The sequence below is a fragment of the Bemisia tabaci genome, chromosome 9, assembly GCF_918797505.1.
Source record: "Bemisia tabaci chromosome 9, PGI_BMITA_v3".
In the NCBI taxonomy this organism is placed as follows: Eukaryota; Metazoa; Arthropoda; class Insecta; order Hemiptera; family Aleyrodidae; genus Bemisia; species Bemisia tabaci.
Window position 1 is genome coordinate 5169578 of NC_092801.1, and position 17991 is coordinate 5187568.

Here is a 17991-nt window from a genome sequence, read left to right on the forward strand (position 1 = left end):
AATTGCGCACTTTTAGGATATGACCATGTTTTTGATGTCGCATTAATTTGAACATGCATTGTTGCCAATTTTTCGATTTTTAAATTCGAGAAATTTTACAAATCCGCAACTACCCAAAAAAGCTATCTTCAAATTTGAATGAAAAGTTGTCTAATCGATAGTTCGTTCGATTTCGCATCCATCGATATATTATAGCTCGCTGGGAAACTTTTGGTTCGCGAGATATCATCATTTTTGTAAACAGCTTTATGGAGCTACGACGCTTTTTGAGTCCGGGCAGATAGAAAATTTGGAACACCTTGGACAGGTGTTCCAAAAACACCGGGTAGCATTAATTCCATGGTTGCCTGTAAAATTTTTGGCGCTGAATCCGAATTTGACCATTTTATAAAAAAAATTGTCACCAAGATGTTGCCAAATTTCGCAAAAATGGCTTAAAATAGGCCTTTTTGGCGGATTATGGCCAGTGATTTGCCAGGAGTTGATCAGACGACAAAATTGGTTATTTCCACAGTTAAAACTCGTTAAACTTTCTACTAGCTGAGTCAAATTCTTTCAGCTCACGGCAAAATTAAACGCGCGACTAGCAGCAAACTGAAAAAAAGACACCAAAATTGGCGCTTTTTGCGGTTTTTGTCCTAAGTTTCTTGTTTTCCGACTAAATGAACATTTCTTAGGAAAATCTGAATTGCACAGAGTGTAACGACAAACTATTGTATTGTTACATATATAGATAAGAGCCGCTTTAACAGCAGTCTCTCGCGCCCCGCGACGCCTAACCGCCATAGTTCCTTGTCCTCTCACAGGTCCTCAGTAATTTGGAGCGCCCTTGTTCCTTTTTAAGCCCCTTATTGCATTTTCCTGGGCGTCTTCTTCACTTTGGTATTGTTACTTTTTCTATTAAACTCCAATTTCTCAGAATTATAAAATAAAATTGTATACTGAATATAAGACGATGAATAATTATGGTCAAATAAACCCAAAATTCGATGAATGTACGTAATTTTGGCAATATTGCAATGCGTCTTGTTTTGTTTCAATGAATTCAGTCTGAGGAGTACATTTTATTCATTACTTTTTAGCAGAAAGTTTTCCATGATTGTTTCAAAACGTTGTTTATTGGCACGATTCGATAAAACTCACTATTTTATGAATTTTTCCTCTCTGAACTAAATACCCTAGTAATTAGTATATATCTAAGTTGACATTAAAATATTCTACAAAAGTGTATTATTTTGCACGAGAGATACATTCAAATAATTTAAAAAGAAGAAGTGAACAAAGAATATAGGACAAAATATCGAAAAACCAGCGAAAATTCGAGTATTTTGTTCAAGCTTGGCAACACCGGAATATGTTCGATTTTATTTTACTGTTCATTTATATTAAATTCTGCTCATGTTGTTCATTAGTTTTCAAAGAGAGAATTTATCAATGGCGTGGCGCGCCTTGCGATACATCAGTTGGATTGCGTTTTGCAAAAAGGAACCATGAGCATCCCAATGTCGCTAAGATGCTGCAACTTTGTTTCCTTGCAAATGTAAACGGATCATGCAAACAAGTTTTATCTTTACTCTCAATAAACTATAAATTCATGAAAAAAATTACCTTTGTAAATTTAATTTTTTGCATGATTTCAGTACTGGTGCTGCCAAGAATGTGAGTTGCACAATCCTAGCAGAATTGGAATGCTCTTGGTTCCTTTTTGCGAAATGCAATCCAATTGATCGGTTGCTTAAACTTATCGAAAAGGATAGATAAACGGGGTGTTCGCAACGAACGCCCTAATAATCGATTCCTTACCATAGCTTCAAATGGGAACTTGTTGACAATCGATCATTCACGCCTTGCCACTGGAGAAAAATCAGTTTAAAGTCTGTAAGCGAGCAATTTCACTCTATAAAGAAAGTAATCTTCCTTCAACCAAAATTGGACGCATTTGAATCAAAAGAAACTACATCCGCTGGGACATAAGCCTTGCCAAGCATGCATTCTCATGGATCTTAGGGATTATGTCAGAATGGATATGGTTCCTTTTAATATAAAGACGTTCAATTCAATGTGCTTCCTAATTTCTTGTTTTGTTTTTTTTTTTTTTGAAACACTGAGGACAAGTGAATTTTCTGCGTGTGAAACTAGAAAAAGATGTTTTCCATATTATTATTTCGCTTCAATGAAATTAACGTGTTACATAATATCTCAGAAAGCTATTTTGCGACTTACAAATACTTCCTGCCATGTGCTGGTTTATCCTCAAAAGAACTCTGTCCACACCACCTTAGAGAACCCTTTTTCAAAATTAAGATTTAACCGTTACATAAACACATATGACTTCAATTAATGTTTGTTTTGGTGACGGCTAACTCATCAATTTGAACTGGGAAAAACCGACGAGAAAACTTGATTCTTATCAATGGAACTCTTTCCACACCACCTTAGAGAAACCCTCGTTAAGATAATCAGTTGGCCATCACCAAAACACAGTTTATGTTAGTCAAAACTCATCACTTCACTGTGTTTTGGCGGTAGCCATCAGATTATTTTTACCAGGGAAAGACCGACTTTTATAAACACTTAATTTCTCAGGAGGTGAGTTCAGTGGCGCGTTGCTAGTGTATTTTCTTCGGAAAATACACTATTTCTTTTTTTATAGTGGTTGCTTCCCCCGTAGGCCTACCAATCCACTTCATGACTAATTACGGAAAAAACAGAGAGGGATGAAGGAGTTTTACGTATCCTCCCGCCCGTACAAATGGACCATCTTTTTTTTTTTTTTCGCCAGAAGGGCCGAGGGTTTCTTTTACCGCCCTCTAACTTGCACCATACCGGGTCCTGGTTATGGATTCAGCCGTCGTAGGAAAGCGATGGCCGCCGGCCGACTGAACGAAGTGCCGAAACACCACTGCATCCTTCGAACCAAAGCTACGGTATCGTACGCCCCCTGTTATAAATTTACGAGGCGTTAGAATATTTAAAATTCCTAGACCCACTCTCTGTTTGGGGAGGGGAGACAAAGAAAAAGAATGAAAAGAAAAAGAGCGAGCCCTACTGGCACGCTTCAAAAGACAAAGAAAAAAGAAAAAAGTAACATAATTGAAATTATGTTACTACGCGGGAGGGGTTGGGGGACTCTACTTTAAAACGCGAATCTACAAGTAATTACTGGTTTTCTTTGCTCTTTGTCTTTTAGAAAGCAAAAAAAAAAGTTAGTAGAAAAAGAGGAGGAACCAACACCGGGAAGTGCGTTAAATTGCTAAAAGACAAAGAGAAAAGAAACCTCAAAAAATAAAAAAGAACAACAAATTAGAACTAGCATGCGATAAGCAACACATAACACACACGAGCAACATGTAACGTTTAAAAGCAACACGTAACATGTAAAAGCAACATATAGCACACAAGCAACACGTAACACGCAAGGAACATGTAACACACAAGCAACCCGCATCACACATGCGCAACACGCATACGCAACACACATACGCAACACACATACGCAACACGCATCAGTAGAAACATATAACACATAGATAACAAATATAACACATAAAAAACATGTAACACTTAAATAACATATAACACATAAAAAACATATAACACACAAATAACATATAACACACAAATAACATATAACACATATAAAACATATAACACACAAGCAACACATAATACCTTTACCAACGAGTCCTGGCCAGGGACTGCCCGATCCACCCCCTGGTGCCTATATTTATAACGTACGGCGTGGTGCAAACGTAGCCCGGGAGCATTTTCAGCTGTGACGTCACGTTGGCTATCACCGTAAAGCAATCAAATGCGTTGAAAAAAAAAAACATCGAAGTGAAAATAAAGCACCGAGGTTGGGAGCCTATCACGATTGAGTTTTCTCTTGGAGGCCTTAGAGCCTGAAAGGGCAGCCAACTTTTCTCCACGAAATATTCGAAACCGAATTGTAGTTGTTGCCAACCTTTACTTGACCCATTGAAGTGAAACCAGAGTACACCTAGGTTCGAAGACTTTCATAAGTAAAATCGTTATTTGTAGGCCGTAGGGCTTGAAAGGGCTGCCAACCTCCCCACATGAAAAATTTAGTCGTTGCCAACCTATAAATTCGAAGGGAAGATCCATCATAGTACCAACCCTAGTCAAGGAAAAATCCCTAGTTTTCGGAAAAAGAAGAAAAATACTAGTAAATCCCTCCATGCTCCATGACGACTCAAACGTCATCAGATGTTTGTCATTTGAACTGACAGACCTCAGCATCGTTTTTTGGGTGAGGTCATTCTAAATTCCAGGTTCCGTGGTCACACCATCAATATTTTCCTCATTATCTCAAGGTCATGTAGTCATTATACAAAATATTGCTTGGGCCACCAAAAATTGACGGAAATGGTGTATAATGTGACGTCAATGTCGGTTAATCCACCGCGTGACCTTGAGACATCGACCGAAATATTGTTAATGTGACCACAGCATATTTTGATCATCAGTATCTGAAGGAATTTGGAACTAGAATACCTCCACTGCGGCAATGCATTGTGGGGGAATACTTGTAAGACCCTCGTACACGGTCAAATTGCGAACAAACTGAAAAGTCCCCGATGACCCGAAATCACATCACTGGCCAGTGAGGTGTGATCGATGACATCTGAATTTGTTCGTATTTTAATCGTGTGATGATAAAACCAAGAGTTCCTCATGAATTTCAAGACGGACAATGGGACGTATTTATGCCGAACTGAACTATGTGCATTATAACATGAGCCCTGCTATGCATACATTCTCATGGGTCTCAAGGCTCATGCCTTAATGCACATAGCTCCGTTTGGCAGAAATACGTCCAATTGTTTCTCCTTGCCCGAAAAGGTCGGTGGCCGTAGAGGTTCACTTGGACTTGGAGCAACTATGATAACTCCCAGGAGATCAAATTGCATACTCAACGAGATGAAGGAGCTTAGAATGGTTGCGATGAGTTAAAGTTAAAGTGAGGGCGCCTTACGGCTTGTCCCTTTGACCTTGGTCGGAAATCCTCTATTAGCTCTATACATTATTTGCGGCTAGGCAGCCAAATTTAGAGTACCCAAAGACGTACCCCAAAGTATATTCTCTTGGGTAAACAGGTATCGGTTTAATCATTCAGCACTAACGCTTTTTCGAACGTGCATATTTTCGGAGACTTAAATGCATAGTAAGAAAAGTAGATAGATAGACTCATAGGCGGATACCGGGGGAGGGGGGGGGGGTGTAAAAATCACACCTCGTGCACACACTAAAAATCGCTCGTTTGGGAATTTTTCCCCGTAATTCAGGATATTTGATCTAATTTTGACTTGACTATAATGCACTTTTTGAGAGCTTGCATTTAATTTTTCCCGTTGAGTATGCAGGAATAAAGCTTCAAACTTCTTTTTCTCAGTTTCAACTTAGTGTGGGTTGGTTCCTTTCTGATGAATTTGTTCGACTGTCCATTGTTCATTGTGCAATGTCCACGAATTGTCCATTCGTTCGGAACCAGTAGTGACTTGGCCGTCGAAAGCAATGCTGGACATAATGGAGATGTTGAATATGTGAGGAATTTGCGATTTGACCATTGATTCTTATGTAAAAGTTCACGAAAAACTCGATGGTGCTACTGGTTTTCGCTGAAATCAACTCCCATGCTCAAAAAAAGCTCTCCAGTTGAGGCCAAAATGGCCGGGATATCCCACGCTATCCGCAGAGTCATCCTCCACATCAAAACAAACTCTCCATACATAGATAGGGTGCAAATACATTGACAGGGCTGCCACCTTATTTAGTGACTCTAAAACTGAAAACCCGGCATATCTGCTAATGTATTTGCTCCCTATCTTTGCATGGAAAGTTTGTCATGATGTAGACGTGGACTCTCAGGATAGCGTGGGATATCCCCTCCATTTTGGCCTCAACTTGAGAGTTTTTTTGAGCTTGGGAGTTGATTTCAGATAAAATCAGTGGCACCATTGTGTTTCTCGCGAACTTTTACATAAGAATCAATTGTCAAATCGCAAATATCCCTCTTGCAACATCTCCATTGAACTATGCGGCTAAAACTGCAATAGCGGCCAAGGAAAACTGACAAAGCCAGCGTGAAGGCTACTTCAATATGAATCTCGCGTCGCGTTGCTAAGGCGCAACGATACAACTATTCGTACTCTTCGGAATGCGTGAGGTATCACGCCACAATTGAAGGCGTTTTCGAAACTGTCAACTTTCCTTAGCGTGGGATATCCCCTCCATTTTGGCCTCAACTTGAGAGTTTTTTTTGAGCTTAGGAGTTGATTTCAGAGAAAACCAGCGGCACCATCGTGTTTCTCGCGAACTTTTACTTGAGAATCAATAGTCAAATCACCAATTCCTCACACATGCAACATCTCCATTGAAATACAGACGCGTCCGCTAAATCGTCTTCAAAGACGGCGAGTATGCAACCCCACGGCGTAAGCGTTCGAATAGTTGCCGCCAGATTCAAAGACCACTTCGAGGAGCGTTGTTTTCGCTCTCTACCCTGACCGCGGAGCGCCAAACAACATACTCGTTATTAGTTTTCCCATGCAGATCGGTGTTTTTAGGTATAAACCAGAGATTTTAGTCCCTTATTGCAAAATGCAGTCAATGTATTTATTAAGCTTGCTTCTTGTTGGGGATGATCCTGCTTAGATCAGATCACCAAGAGAGGACGATTCGAAGAGTTAGTGCTGCGGAAATTTTACCAAAGTTGACTGTATCGAGTCGACCGTACGTGTCACAAATGTATGTTTTGATGGTTTAATTTTGAAAATCATTGATCAGCAATGTACGAGGGGATCCGTACAAAGGTCAAGTTTTCCCGTTCAATAAGGACGCTCGCATTTTGTAAAATTAATCCTCGCGATACCTTGAATATTTTTTGAACGTACTTGAATTTTCAATGGACCACTAGACAAGGTACGAATTTCAGCATTCTGATACATGTTTCTTAACCAAAATTTTACGTAAAACACGATGCGCCAACGAAAATTACCGAAATCAATTCCTTACGAAGATATTCAATGATTCTTAATGCGTGAATTCAAACCATCCGCTCATGAAAACTCAATGCTCTACGTGATTCACATCGCGCGCTAAACGTTGTCATAACAGTCTCTGCGATATACAAATCTGGAAACCTCAATCTTGACGCTTTGGCTCAGCTATAGCAAATTGCTGATAGTTTGAACAACGGATGATGGGAAATGAACATTGCTCGATTGAGAAGCTTGCTGAAACCGTTGTAGTGGGCGATTTGACTCACGTAGAGTTTTGAGTTTCTTGTGAGCGGCCAGTTCAAATTCCTCGTAACCAATGTGAAATAAAAACGTTAATATCTTTGTTAGGAGAAGATTTCAGTAATTTTCGTTGTGTGAATCGTTTTCCACGTGAAATTCTGGTTAAGAAACATGTATCGGATCGCTGAAATTCGTACCTTGTCTAGTGGTCCATTATTTGAATATCCTTGAGTTTTGGTAATGACCCAATTCTAAATTAGATTTCATCAGGGCTGCAGAATGTTCCCGAACCAGCGACCGATTGGTCGCTCGACCAATGTGTAGGCTGTGGAAAAATGGAAAAATTGTGTTGGCTTTTTTTTTTGGTGTTTTTTGTTGTTTTTTTTGTTAATAATTTGTTGAATTCTGGAGAAAGTTATTGTAGAAGTATTGAATTATTGAGGAAATGGCTGCGGAAACATCGAATTTGAAGAAAAATATTGCGACCGCATTGTATTTTAAAAAAATTACTGCGACCGCGCAATATAATAGTGTGTAGGCTAAATCCTTGGTTGCTCAAAATTGTGTAGGCCGAGGAACTTTCTGCACCCCTGGATTTCATTTCACATTGAAGAACAATATATTATCCGGTTCAATCATACAGTTCTCAACCACGCAACGCTCAACCGCATACGTTGTTTCTGAAATGAACCAGACACAATAGTTTATTCCCTATCGCTTGAAATGTAGTCCTTATTGAAGTCCCTTAATTTGGCAGATTTTCCAGGGTTCTTTCATTTACGGCCACTCTGAAATATCTGCCTCTTTCAATTTTGATGTAGGGGCTCCTCAAGGCCCTGGTGAAAATTGGCGATTAGAGCTGCGTTTCAAAATACCATAGGAATTCTTATAGCCGGCTAAAGAAGGCTACAGACAATCATATAACTGGCTGTAGAATGCGGAGAAAATCATACGGCCGGGCTGTACGAAGCGATAAAAAATTTTGCAGCCGGGCTATAGTTCCTATCGCCGGGCTTTACACTTTATCGCCTGGCTGTTGCTTTTTCGCCATCGATTATAAAAGGCTATAAGAAGTTGTGTATAAATTCGTGTGCTTTGGAAATCATTAAGTTTGATACGGAACCACCTTAATATTTACAAAACACACATTATATTTTCCTTTATTACATATTTTTTTCCATCAATTGAAATGGGAATAATCTATACAGGATGTGCAAACATTTCAAAATCATGAGTTGAATAACGCTGACTCCGCCAGATTAAATATTAGAGCCTAACACTAAGCGGAGCGGCGACGCACTGGCGCCTACAAACCTAACAGGAATACTTCACGCATTGCGCAACGCGTGAAGTATTCCTGTTAGGTTTGTAGGCGCCAATGCGTGTTTCGCGCTGGCTGCCCGCCTGCCACGGCGCTTGAAGCAACTATTTCACACCAGAGGTATTGCACAGTATCGTACGAAACTGAAGGCGCTCTAATATATTAGGAATGGCAGGCATCGATCCATCAAACGCACGGAGCTTTCCTCGCAAAATAAATCAAGATACTACGGCCCAAAAAAGAGAGCAGTATTCCAAAAACTCACTAAGTCCTAGCATCCGTAATTAGTAACGTTTAGCATACACTTTATCGCCTGGCTGTTTCTTAATCGCCATCGGCTATAAAAGGCCATAAGAAATTGTGTAGCCGGCTATAGAAGCTATTGGAAATCTGACAGCCGGATGTAGGTCTATGGTATTTTGGAACACAGATTCTACTGCCAACTTTTACCAGGGGCTCCTCAGGTCACTGATAGCTCGGTCGTTGTGATAAGTATTGAATTTATTTTTAAAGAAAATGACTGTTTTTAATTTTTAGAAAATTAATGACCGCGTTTAATTTTAGAAAAGTACTGCAAACGCGCTGTTTTTTAGTTGAAAAGAACTTTTTGCACCCCTGATTCGGCCTCCTCAGAAACATGTAGCAGAGAGTAAAGTATTGGTAGAGGGGATTTCCATTATTAAAACGTTCTTTACGGCCTTTAAAAACATCCTCAAAAGTCCGAAAATGTTTTGATACGGTCAGGAAATTGGAACATGAAGTTATGGAAATCATAAGAAATTCTTCAAATTCTCTCAAATTACGCCTATCTCATAGCGCCGTTTTCCAAACCAAGATCCATCTCAATGTTGCAGAATTGACTCCAAGAAGTAATTTGTCTTACAAGTATTTGACTTCTCAGTTTATGTCTGCAATTTTGCCAATTTTTGCGTGAAATCGGAAGAAAATTAAGTAAATTTTCTCTCAAAAACGTCCAACAGTTTCCTATAGTAAAAGCACAATTTATTTTGGAGTAGAAATCATGTGGCATTGAAATGCAGTTATAATCTTCGGTCTGGAAAACGATCTTGCCGTACTCAGCAAGAATGCGTTAACTTAACCACAATATTTTCTCCACCTAAAAAGCACCTTAAAGCTCTATTACTATACTGCTTGATTATTTTCGCACATAATCATTTCAATATGAGTTTCTAACGATATGACCCAATCTTTTTGAAATGTAGAGGATATAAGTTCCTCGGTCATTTTTCTAGCGAACGCGCTCATACAGAAAAAAATGAAAGATTTACAAAGTATGGAGTTACGATGTTCGTACTGTGGAGAGCAAGCTATTGTCGTGCTAAGTAAAAACGCCGTAAAAGCCATCAGGCGTTGCCAAATTTACATCGACAAATCACAAATTTTCAGGAAAATTCGTAAATATTTCTGCTCCGATTTTAAAGAGGATTTCGTTCGTAATTTGATCTAAAAAGTCTGAAAATTTCAAGGAATAATTTCCATAACTTTCTTAAAAAATGAATATTTTCGAAAAAGAAATTCGGCAACATTTGAATGCTCATACGGCGTTTTTATTTAGTACGGGAGCATAGGTATAGGTAAAACTGTAAAACGAGGGGCTTGGAGGACAAGGCGCACACGTGCAGATTTTGAAAAAAATTGAGATATTCGCATGAACTTAACTAAAACTAGTTTGAAATTATATTCTGTGAAAAATTCACGACTAAAATCCAACTTTGAAGCATCAAAAAGTGATTTTAAATTTCCTTTCTGCCATAAGGCTCCAAGCGGTGATTCGATGGACGCCACATTTTGTGTCAGAACGGCATGCTATATATCGCAACAATTGGTTCCATTTTTTCAGCTACTCGTCATTTTTCTCGAATTTTGAGATCGCAATTCTGTTGTCAGGAGACTAAAGCACTCACTTACCAATTTTAATAGAGAAATTCAACGTAATAAAGGCGTGGTATTTTTAGAGAGAAAACATAGCATTCGATAGTGATATCGAAACTGCACTCGAATGCCATATTTTCTCTCTAAAAAAACCACGCCTTTATTACGGCAAATTTCCTTGTTTAAAATTGGTAAGTGACGCTTTAGTCTCCTGACAACAGAATTGCGATCGCAAAATTGGAGAAAAATGACCAGTGGATGAAAAAATGGAACCAATTGATGCGATGTATAGTATGCCGTTCTGACACAAAATATGGCGTCCATCGAATCACACTGGAAAAAAAAACACACGTTGGATTTAGAGTCCAGACTCTTGAAAACATTGACAAGAAAAAGGACTCTTGATTCAATCAGATTTAAGCTTAAATCAAAAGGAAAGCCGCTCAAATTAAGAGGCTTGGTTCTTGATTTAAGCTTAAATCTGATCGAATCAAGTTTCTTGTCGATGTTTTTAAGAGTCTGGACTCCACATCCAATGTGTTTTTTTTTTTTTACAGTGCACCTTGAGCACGTATTTCTTGAAATAGCAAAAATTGCACTCATGCGCCTTGTCCTCCAAACCTCGCAAATGTAGATTTTTCATTGCATGTGCCTTTTTATGATCGGAGGCTGAGAGCCTGCGGGCTGGAGGCAGGTGAAGTGTAGTTGACTAAATGTTTGTATGATCATCTGTTTAGTCTTACTAATGATGCCAACTCTTCACCAGTTCTCTATGGGGTCAGCGTGGAACATTCCAAGAAGGAGGTCGTCTACGAACCGGACTCGATCCGCCCGACAGTCGAGGAGGGTAGCCAGGTGACGCTGGCCCTCTACGGCGACAATTTTCATCCGAATATTGACGTCGGTCTCAACGCTAACAGCGAAAAATGCAATTTCCTTTCCGATGGTCTCAAAAGGAAGGCAAGTATACTGTTCAATTTGTTTCAATACGAATGCAAGCTTTCTACTTGGCTCATCAGCAGTGTTCGAAACTCACAGGCGTCAACGCGCCAAATGCGCCTAAAAAGTCGGCCGTGGCGCCTAAAAAATGAAGGCTCTGCACCAACGCGGCCCCTAAAAATTGCCTTCTAAAAATCTGGATTTTTATAGGAAGTCACGTAAAGAAAGAAAAAAATTCTATTTTAATTAAAAAAAAAAAAACTCATTGTCAGAAGTTTCTGCACTACAAGTGAAAGCTTTTTCTATTTTTCACGATTTCATTCTTAGTGCTTTTGTCTTCCCCAAGTTACGGGTACTTACTAATTCTGTTACGAAAACATCTTGCGTCTAACTTTTCACTAAACGCGCCAGATTATATAGGCAAAAAGTCAATTTGGCCCCTAAAAAATCTTCAATGGCGCCCAAAAATCGGGTTTCATGCGCCACATAGCTCCTAAAACTCAAAGGTGAGTTTCGAACACTGCTCATCAGTTTTACTTTATTTTAATCGATGACGGCAGCGCCAATCTCAAACTGATTGATACCTTGGAGTCAGTCTGATGTTAGACTCATGCTCGATTTGTCCGATTGATAATGATTTGCACACTGACTTGACACTAACGTCATTATAACGTCATACTGACATCAGTATGAAGCCGCCAGATTGACATTAGTCAGTATAGTGTCCAACCCACGCTGTAACTGGAGCTCTCAAACTGGCACTAATTTTTCAATTTCTCAGCCATTACTGCATGAAATGCGTTAAAAATTTCAAGATGTAATCTGTGATGTGTCCCAAACACACCGTTCATTTCAAAGATCTTCAGGCCGACGCAAACATATTTTTAGCTATGGTAATAAAGAATCGATTATTACACGGAGAAGAAAACTTCGTGCGTGGGACCCGAAGTTGCGGTCATATGGATCTCTGAGGTTTTCGGATCACGTATCTAAAAACTTGAGGTTCAGCTGCCGAAGTTCGGGTCAGACATCTGAAGTACTTCGATATATACCGGAGGGTTCGGGTCAAACATTTGAAGTACTCCGGTACATACCCAAGTGCCTCGATGTCTGACCCGAACTTCGGCAGCTCGGCCTCAAGTTTTTGGATGCGCGATCAGAAAACTTCAGAGATCCACACGGAGAAAAAAACTTCGTGCAAGGGGACCCGAAGTTTAGGAAGTTTTCGGATCACGTACCTAAAAACTTGAGGTTCAGCTGCCGAAGTTCGGGTCAGACATCTGAAGTAATTCGATATATACCGAAGGGTTCGGGTCACACATCTGAAGTACTCCGACACATACCGGAATGCCTCGATGTCTGACCCGAACTTCGGCAGCTTGACCTAAAGTGTTCAGATGCTCAATCCGAAAACTTCAGAGATCCATATGACCTAAACTTCGGGTCCCACGCACGAAGTTTTTTCTCCGTGTTCTTGGGGGAAACTTGCCGGAATTTTCGAATTTGACCGAAGGTATTATCCTCGAAATTTGCAGGTGGTCCGGAAGTCGGAGCACATCCTGGAGGTGAGCCTGGAGCTGCCTCACAACGCGAACAAGCAGTACTTCTTCTGCCTGACCCGGGCCGACGAGAACAAGACGTGGGTCCTCGGTAGCAACGAGACGTTGGCCAGCCTCGCCGTCCGGCACACGTCCTTTTTCGAGCTTCCCCTCTGGGCGACCATCGCCACGCTCGTCTTCTGCGTCATCGTCTCCTGCATCCTCTCCGGTCTCAACCTCGGACTCATGACCCTCGATCGCACCGATCTCCTCGTCCTCCAGAATGCCGGCACCGACATGGAGAAGAGATACGCCAAGAAGATCATGCCCGTTCGGGAGAAAGGTCAGTTCTCTCTTCTTCGCTTCTTTTCGCTCGGGGCAGGGGGGTTTCTTTAGGGTTTTTGCGGGAAAATTTCGCGCATAATGGAACCTGAAGTTCAGATCATATAGTAACCTTCCAGCCTAAGTATCACAAGCGCCATGCTACGCACAGTAGATCGAGTCAGTGGGAAAAGTCGGATGAAATTTGGAAACTTTAAAACATGGTGTCTAGTTTTTTAAAAACTTGGAAAACCTGGGATTCATCAGGGAATGAAAATTTACCGGGAAAATCAGGGAAAAATCAGGGAATCTGTTCCAGAAACCGGTAATCTCTTCTGCAACCACCAAAGGATCATTTCGTTTTCAAATTTGGCGGTCTAATCTGACGTGCCCCAAAGAAATGGCTGTAAGATTCATTAAAATCGATATTCATATCTAAAACTCTGGAAAATTATATTCTTATCCCTAAGAAAATCCCGGGGAAGTGGGAGAAACCTTCGGTTGCTCATCAGGGAATGAGCTCCTGAAAATCAAGGAAAATCGAGGAAAATCAGGGAATGAGCTTTGCCAAGAAAACTAGACACCATGCTTTAAAAGCTTATAACTTCGCTCATACAAAACTTTGAGGGTTTAAAAGTGGTTTCATTGGTCCCTTCTTAAAATATTCTGCAGGAAACACCCCTTGAAACTTAAAGTGTGACGAAATAAACATCAAAATTTGCCGTTTTAGCCAGAAATTTCATGTCCGACCTCTCTAACTCGATCCACCGTCCGACGTTTTTAACATTTTCGCCGCCATTTTATTTTTTCACTGAGAAATTGTGCGACGAAGCTGTCCAAAAATTTCACCGAATTTTCTCTGTGCTGTCGATAAAATTCAATGAAAGTTTCAAACAGATTCAACCAAAAATTCCCCTGTAAAATAATAAAATGACGGTGGACATTTTGAAACGTCGTATGGCGCTTGTTATACTTTGGCCGGATGGTGACTATATGGATGTCAGAAGTTTGCGGATCGTGCATCTGAAAACTTGAGGTCCCAGGGTGTCTGCCAGTACGGAATTTCCGGGAAGACCGGAAATAGTACTGATTTTTTAAGAGCGGTCCGAAGTACTGAAAAATTGGGCAAATTCCGCGAGAAGGTCCTGAATTTTTTGCTTCGTGCCACGGTTGTTTTTTAAAACAGCCTGGAAAATATGCAGTTCGTTACGTAATGGTTCTCAGTGCACTATTTTCCCGGTAGGTCGTGATTGTGAAGCTAATTGATCCTCAGGCCACTGATGAGCTTAAATCTCGTGGCTACGTCATTGAGCCTCTCGAGATTTGTGCGTGAATTTCGACAATTTTTGAGTTCCGCCACTTAAAGGTACCAAAGAATTACTGAATTCTTCTGCTTATGAGGTAATGAATTTTTTGGAAAGGTACTAAAAATATACCGTAAAAGTACTTTTTATTTTCCAGCCAGTTTTAATAGACAACCATTCATGCGACACAAGAAACCCGATAAGGAAAGCTGGCAGTTTCGAAAACGCCTTCAATTGTAGCGTGATACCTCCCGCATTCCGAAGAGTACGAATAGTTGTATTTCTGCGCCTTAGCAATGCGACGCGAGATTAATATTGAAGTAGCCTTCACGCTGGCCTTGTCGGTTTTCCTTTGCCGCTATTGCAGTTTTGACCGCATAGTTCAATTGTGCTCAAGCTAGGGTTATATCTAGTGAATGGATAATTTTTATTTATAAGAATGAAAACTGAACAAGCGGTAAAGAATATAACTAAAGAATAGGAACTCAAATTGGACTGCATTATTTTGCAATTAGGTACTAGAAATCCGGCCCGGTACACAACGTATGTGCCATTAGTTTTCCCATATTAAATCAATAGATGAAGAGAAGATATTTAATAACTATTAGCAATAGAGAAGGAGGGTTTTTTTCAGATGGACCAGAATTTATAGTTCCAAATTGCAAAATGCAGTCCATATGACGGGTGCGGGATTTTTGGTTCACAGGTAACTTCCTGCTGTGCTCGATCCTGTTCGCTTTGACGTGCGTCAACTCGGTGTTCACGGTGGTGCTGGACTCCCTGTTCGTGGGCTGGGTGGCGGTCATCATCTCGACGTTCGTGATCGTGCTCTTCTGCGAGATCCTCCCGCAGGCCATCTGCGCCCGCCACGGCCTCAAGATCGGCTACTCCACCATCTACCTCACCATCTTCACCATGGGCCTCACCTCCCCCCTCTCCTGGCCCATCGGCAGGATCCTCGACATCGTCCTCGGCAAGGAGATCGGCAGCAACGTCTCCAGCAGGGAGCGGCTCAAGGAACTCATCCGCGTAAGTTCTCGCAAAGCCAGTTTTCCCGTCTAGCCGGTCCCATAGCTTCAGGGTTGCCAGGATCAGGGAAAACCGGGGAATGTCAGGGAATTTTATAAAGTCAGGGAAAATCGGAATTTTCAAAAAGTCAGGGAAAACCGGGAAATGTCAGGGAATTTTATAAAGTCAGGGAAAATCGGAAATTTTCAAAAGTCAGGGAAAACCGGGAAATGCCAGGGAATATTAAAAAGTTAGGGAAAACCGGGAAATGTCAGAAAAAATGACGGAAATGTCAGGGAAAAATAATCAAGTCACCCTTATTTGCTTCTTAGAATGGCTTTGACGTTTCGAACGACAAATTTCGCCTGAAAAGTATTTCTAATAATGTCTTTACCATCTAGTATATCTTTAATTGTCAGGGAAAAAACCGGGAATTGTCAGGGAAAATGACGGAAATGTCAGGAAGAAATAATCAAGTCACCCTTATTTGCTCTTTAGAATGGTTTTGACGTTTCGAACGACAAATTTTGCCTGAAAACTATTTCTAACTAAGTCTTTTTACCATCTAGTATATCTTCTATTGTCAGGGAATTTTATCAAAATGTGTCAGGGGAAGCAGGGAAATGTCAGGGAATTTCATTTTCTAGATTCTGTGGCAACCCTGTCGTTTTAGATCCGATGAATTGCTGACATCAGAGGAGGGTCCGGCTATATGGCAACACCGGAATCCCTCCATTTAAACCAACGTTAAATAATCGATTCCTATCGGAGCACCTGGCCCCTCCAAGAATCAATACATCTCCATTGGTTTAAATAGAGAAAAACAGTAAAAAATATTTTACACGGCGGGTAACAAGGCTAATTTTCACGAATACAACCGAAACGTTTCGGCCAAAAACTCAGCCTTCCTCAGTTGGATAAAACAGTAAAAAAAAGTGTAATTCATCTAAAAACGTAGTACTTGGTTGTACCTTTCAAAGCGAGAACAATGTTGTTATGGAAGAAATTTTGATAACCTTTTTCCTTTAACCTTTTTTTAACCTTTTTTGGTTATCAAAATTTCTTCAAAAAGTAATCTAGCATAGATGGGTACTCACACAAGGCGTCAATCACAAAATCAAGTTTTGAGCTGGATAAAACAGTAAAATAAATTGTAAAAATCTAAAAATGTAGTACTTGGCTGTACCTTTCAAAGCAAGAACAATCTTGTTGTGACAGAAATTTTGATAACCTTTTTCCTTTAACCTTTTTTTAACCTGTTTTGGTTTTCAAAATTTCTTTCATAATAATATTGTTCTCGCTTTGAAAGGTACAGCCAAATACTACGTTTTTAGATTTTCACAATTTTTTTTACTGTATTATCCAGTTCAAAACTCGATCTTGTGATTGACGCTACTGACCCATCTATGCTAGATTACTTTTAGATAATTCGCACGTCCTCGTTATTGTCACGTCATTCTGCGTTGTTTTCTTTTTCAGGTGACTTCGGAATTCACGAAAATAGAAAAGGAGGAAATTAATATTATTCACGGCGCGTTAGAATTCGGCAACAAGAAAGTAGAAGATATCATGACTTATTTAGATGACGTATATATGATGTCCGCTGAGACTCTACTGGACTACCAAACTATCTCAGGGATTGTTAGATCAGGTAATTACAGTTTTTGCATTTTCTTTCTTAAGTCTCTTAAGTACCAAGTTTTCTCATCAGCGCGTCCCCTAACAGTACTGCTGTGCTAAGGAAGGACGCCGTATGAACACTCTAGAGTTGTCAAATTTACTTCGTTAAAATGTTTATTTCTGTAAAAAGTCATGAATATTCTTCCTTGAAATTTTCAGGAACTTTCGGCAAAATTGCGAACAAAGTTATCTGACAAATTGGAAGAGAAATATTCTTATGTTTTTTAGGAAATTCGTGTTTTATCAAAGGATATTTGGCAACGCCTGAAGGTTCATACGACGTTTTTCCTTAGCACAGCAGCGTACTGCCTTGATAGCGAAGAGAGCAGTAATGGTCAAATTTTCGAAACTGAGTTACCCTCAATATTCTCCCGATCTCTCGTATATGATATCACCGAAATAGGCAAAACAGCAAAATTCATCCTATTTTTATTTAAACGAGACTTGTGAGAAAACCGCAAGTGCACTAGAAATGATGTTATAGGCTTTGATGGCCAAGGTGCTCGGGATTGGTGGCCCTAAAAAGGGCCGTTTTCAAAGAGTGCGGCGACGACAGTTGGCGAGTCGTCTTCGGCTGGACAGGGTGTTCGGTCGGTACGGCATAGACAGGCGGACGGCCAGGTGAGAACTGATTGATGCGACCTGGTGGACGGTCAGGCGTAGAATAGATGCTTGATCAGGCGCGCCGGCTGATTATATAGCCGGCGGCAGGTAGGTCGCCGCCC

General features: G+C 40.4%; 1 protein-coding gene across 1 annotated transcript in view; it reads left to right on the plus strand.

The window, feature by feature from the left end:
• LOC109035923 (unextended protein) overlaps nt 1–17991 on the plus strand; it is a gene marked incomplete in the record, with an annotated part of 100330 nt that overhangs the window by 45348 nt on the left and 36991 nt on the right. Inside the window, 1 exon segment of the mRNA XM_072304190.1 lies at nt 17066–17237. Coding sequence (XP_072160291.1) covers nt 17066–17237 — 172 coding nt within the window.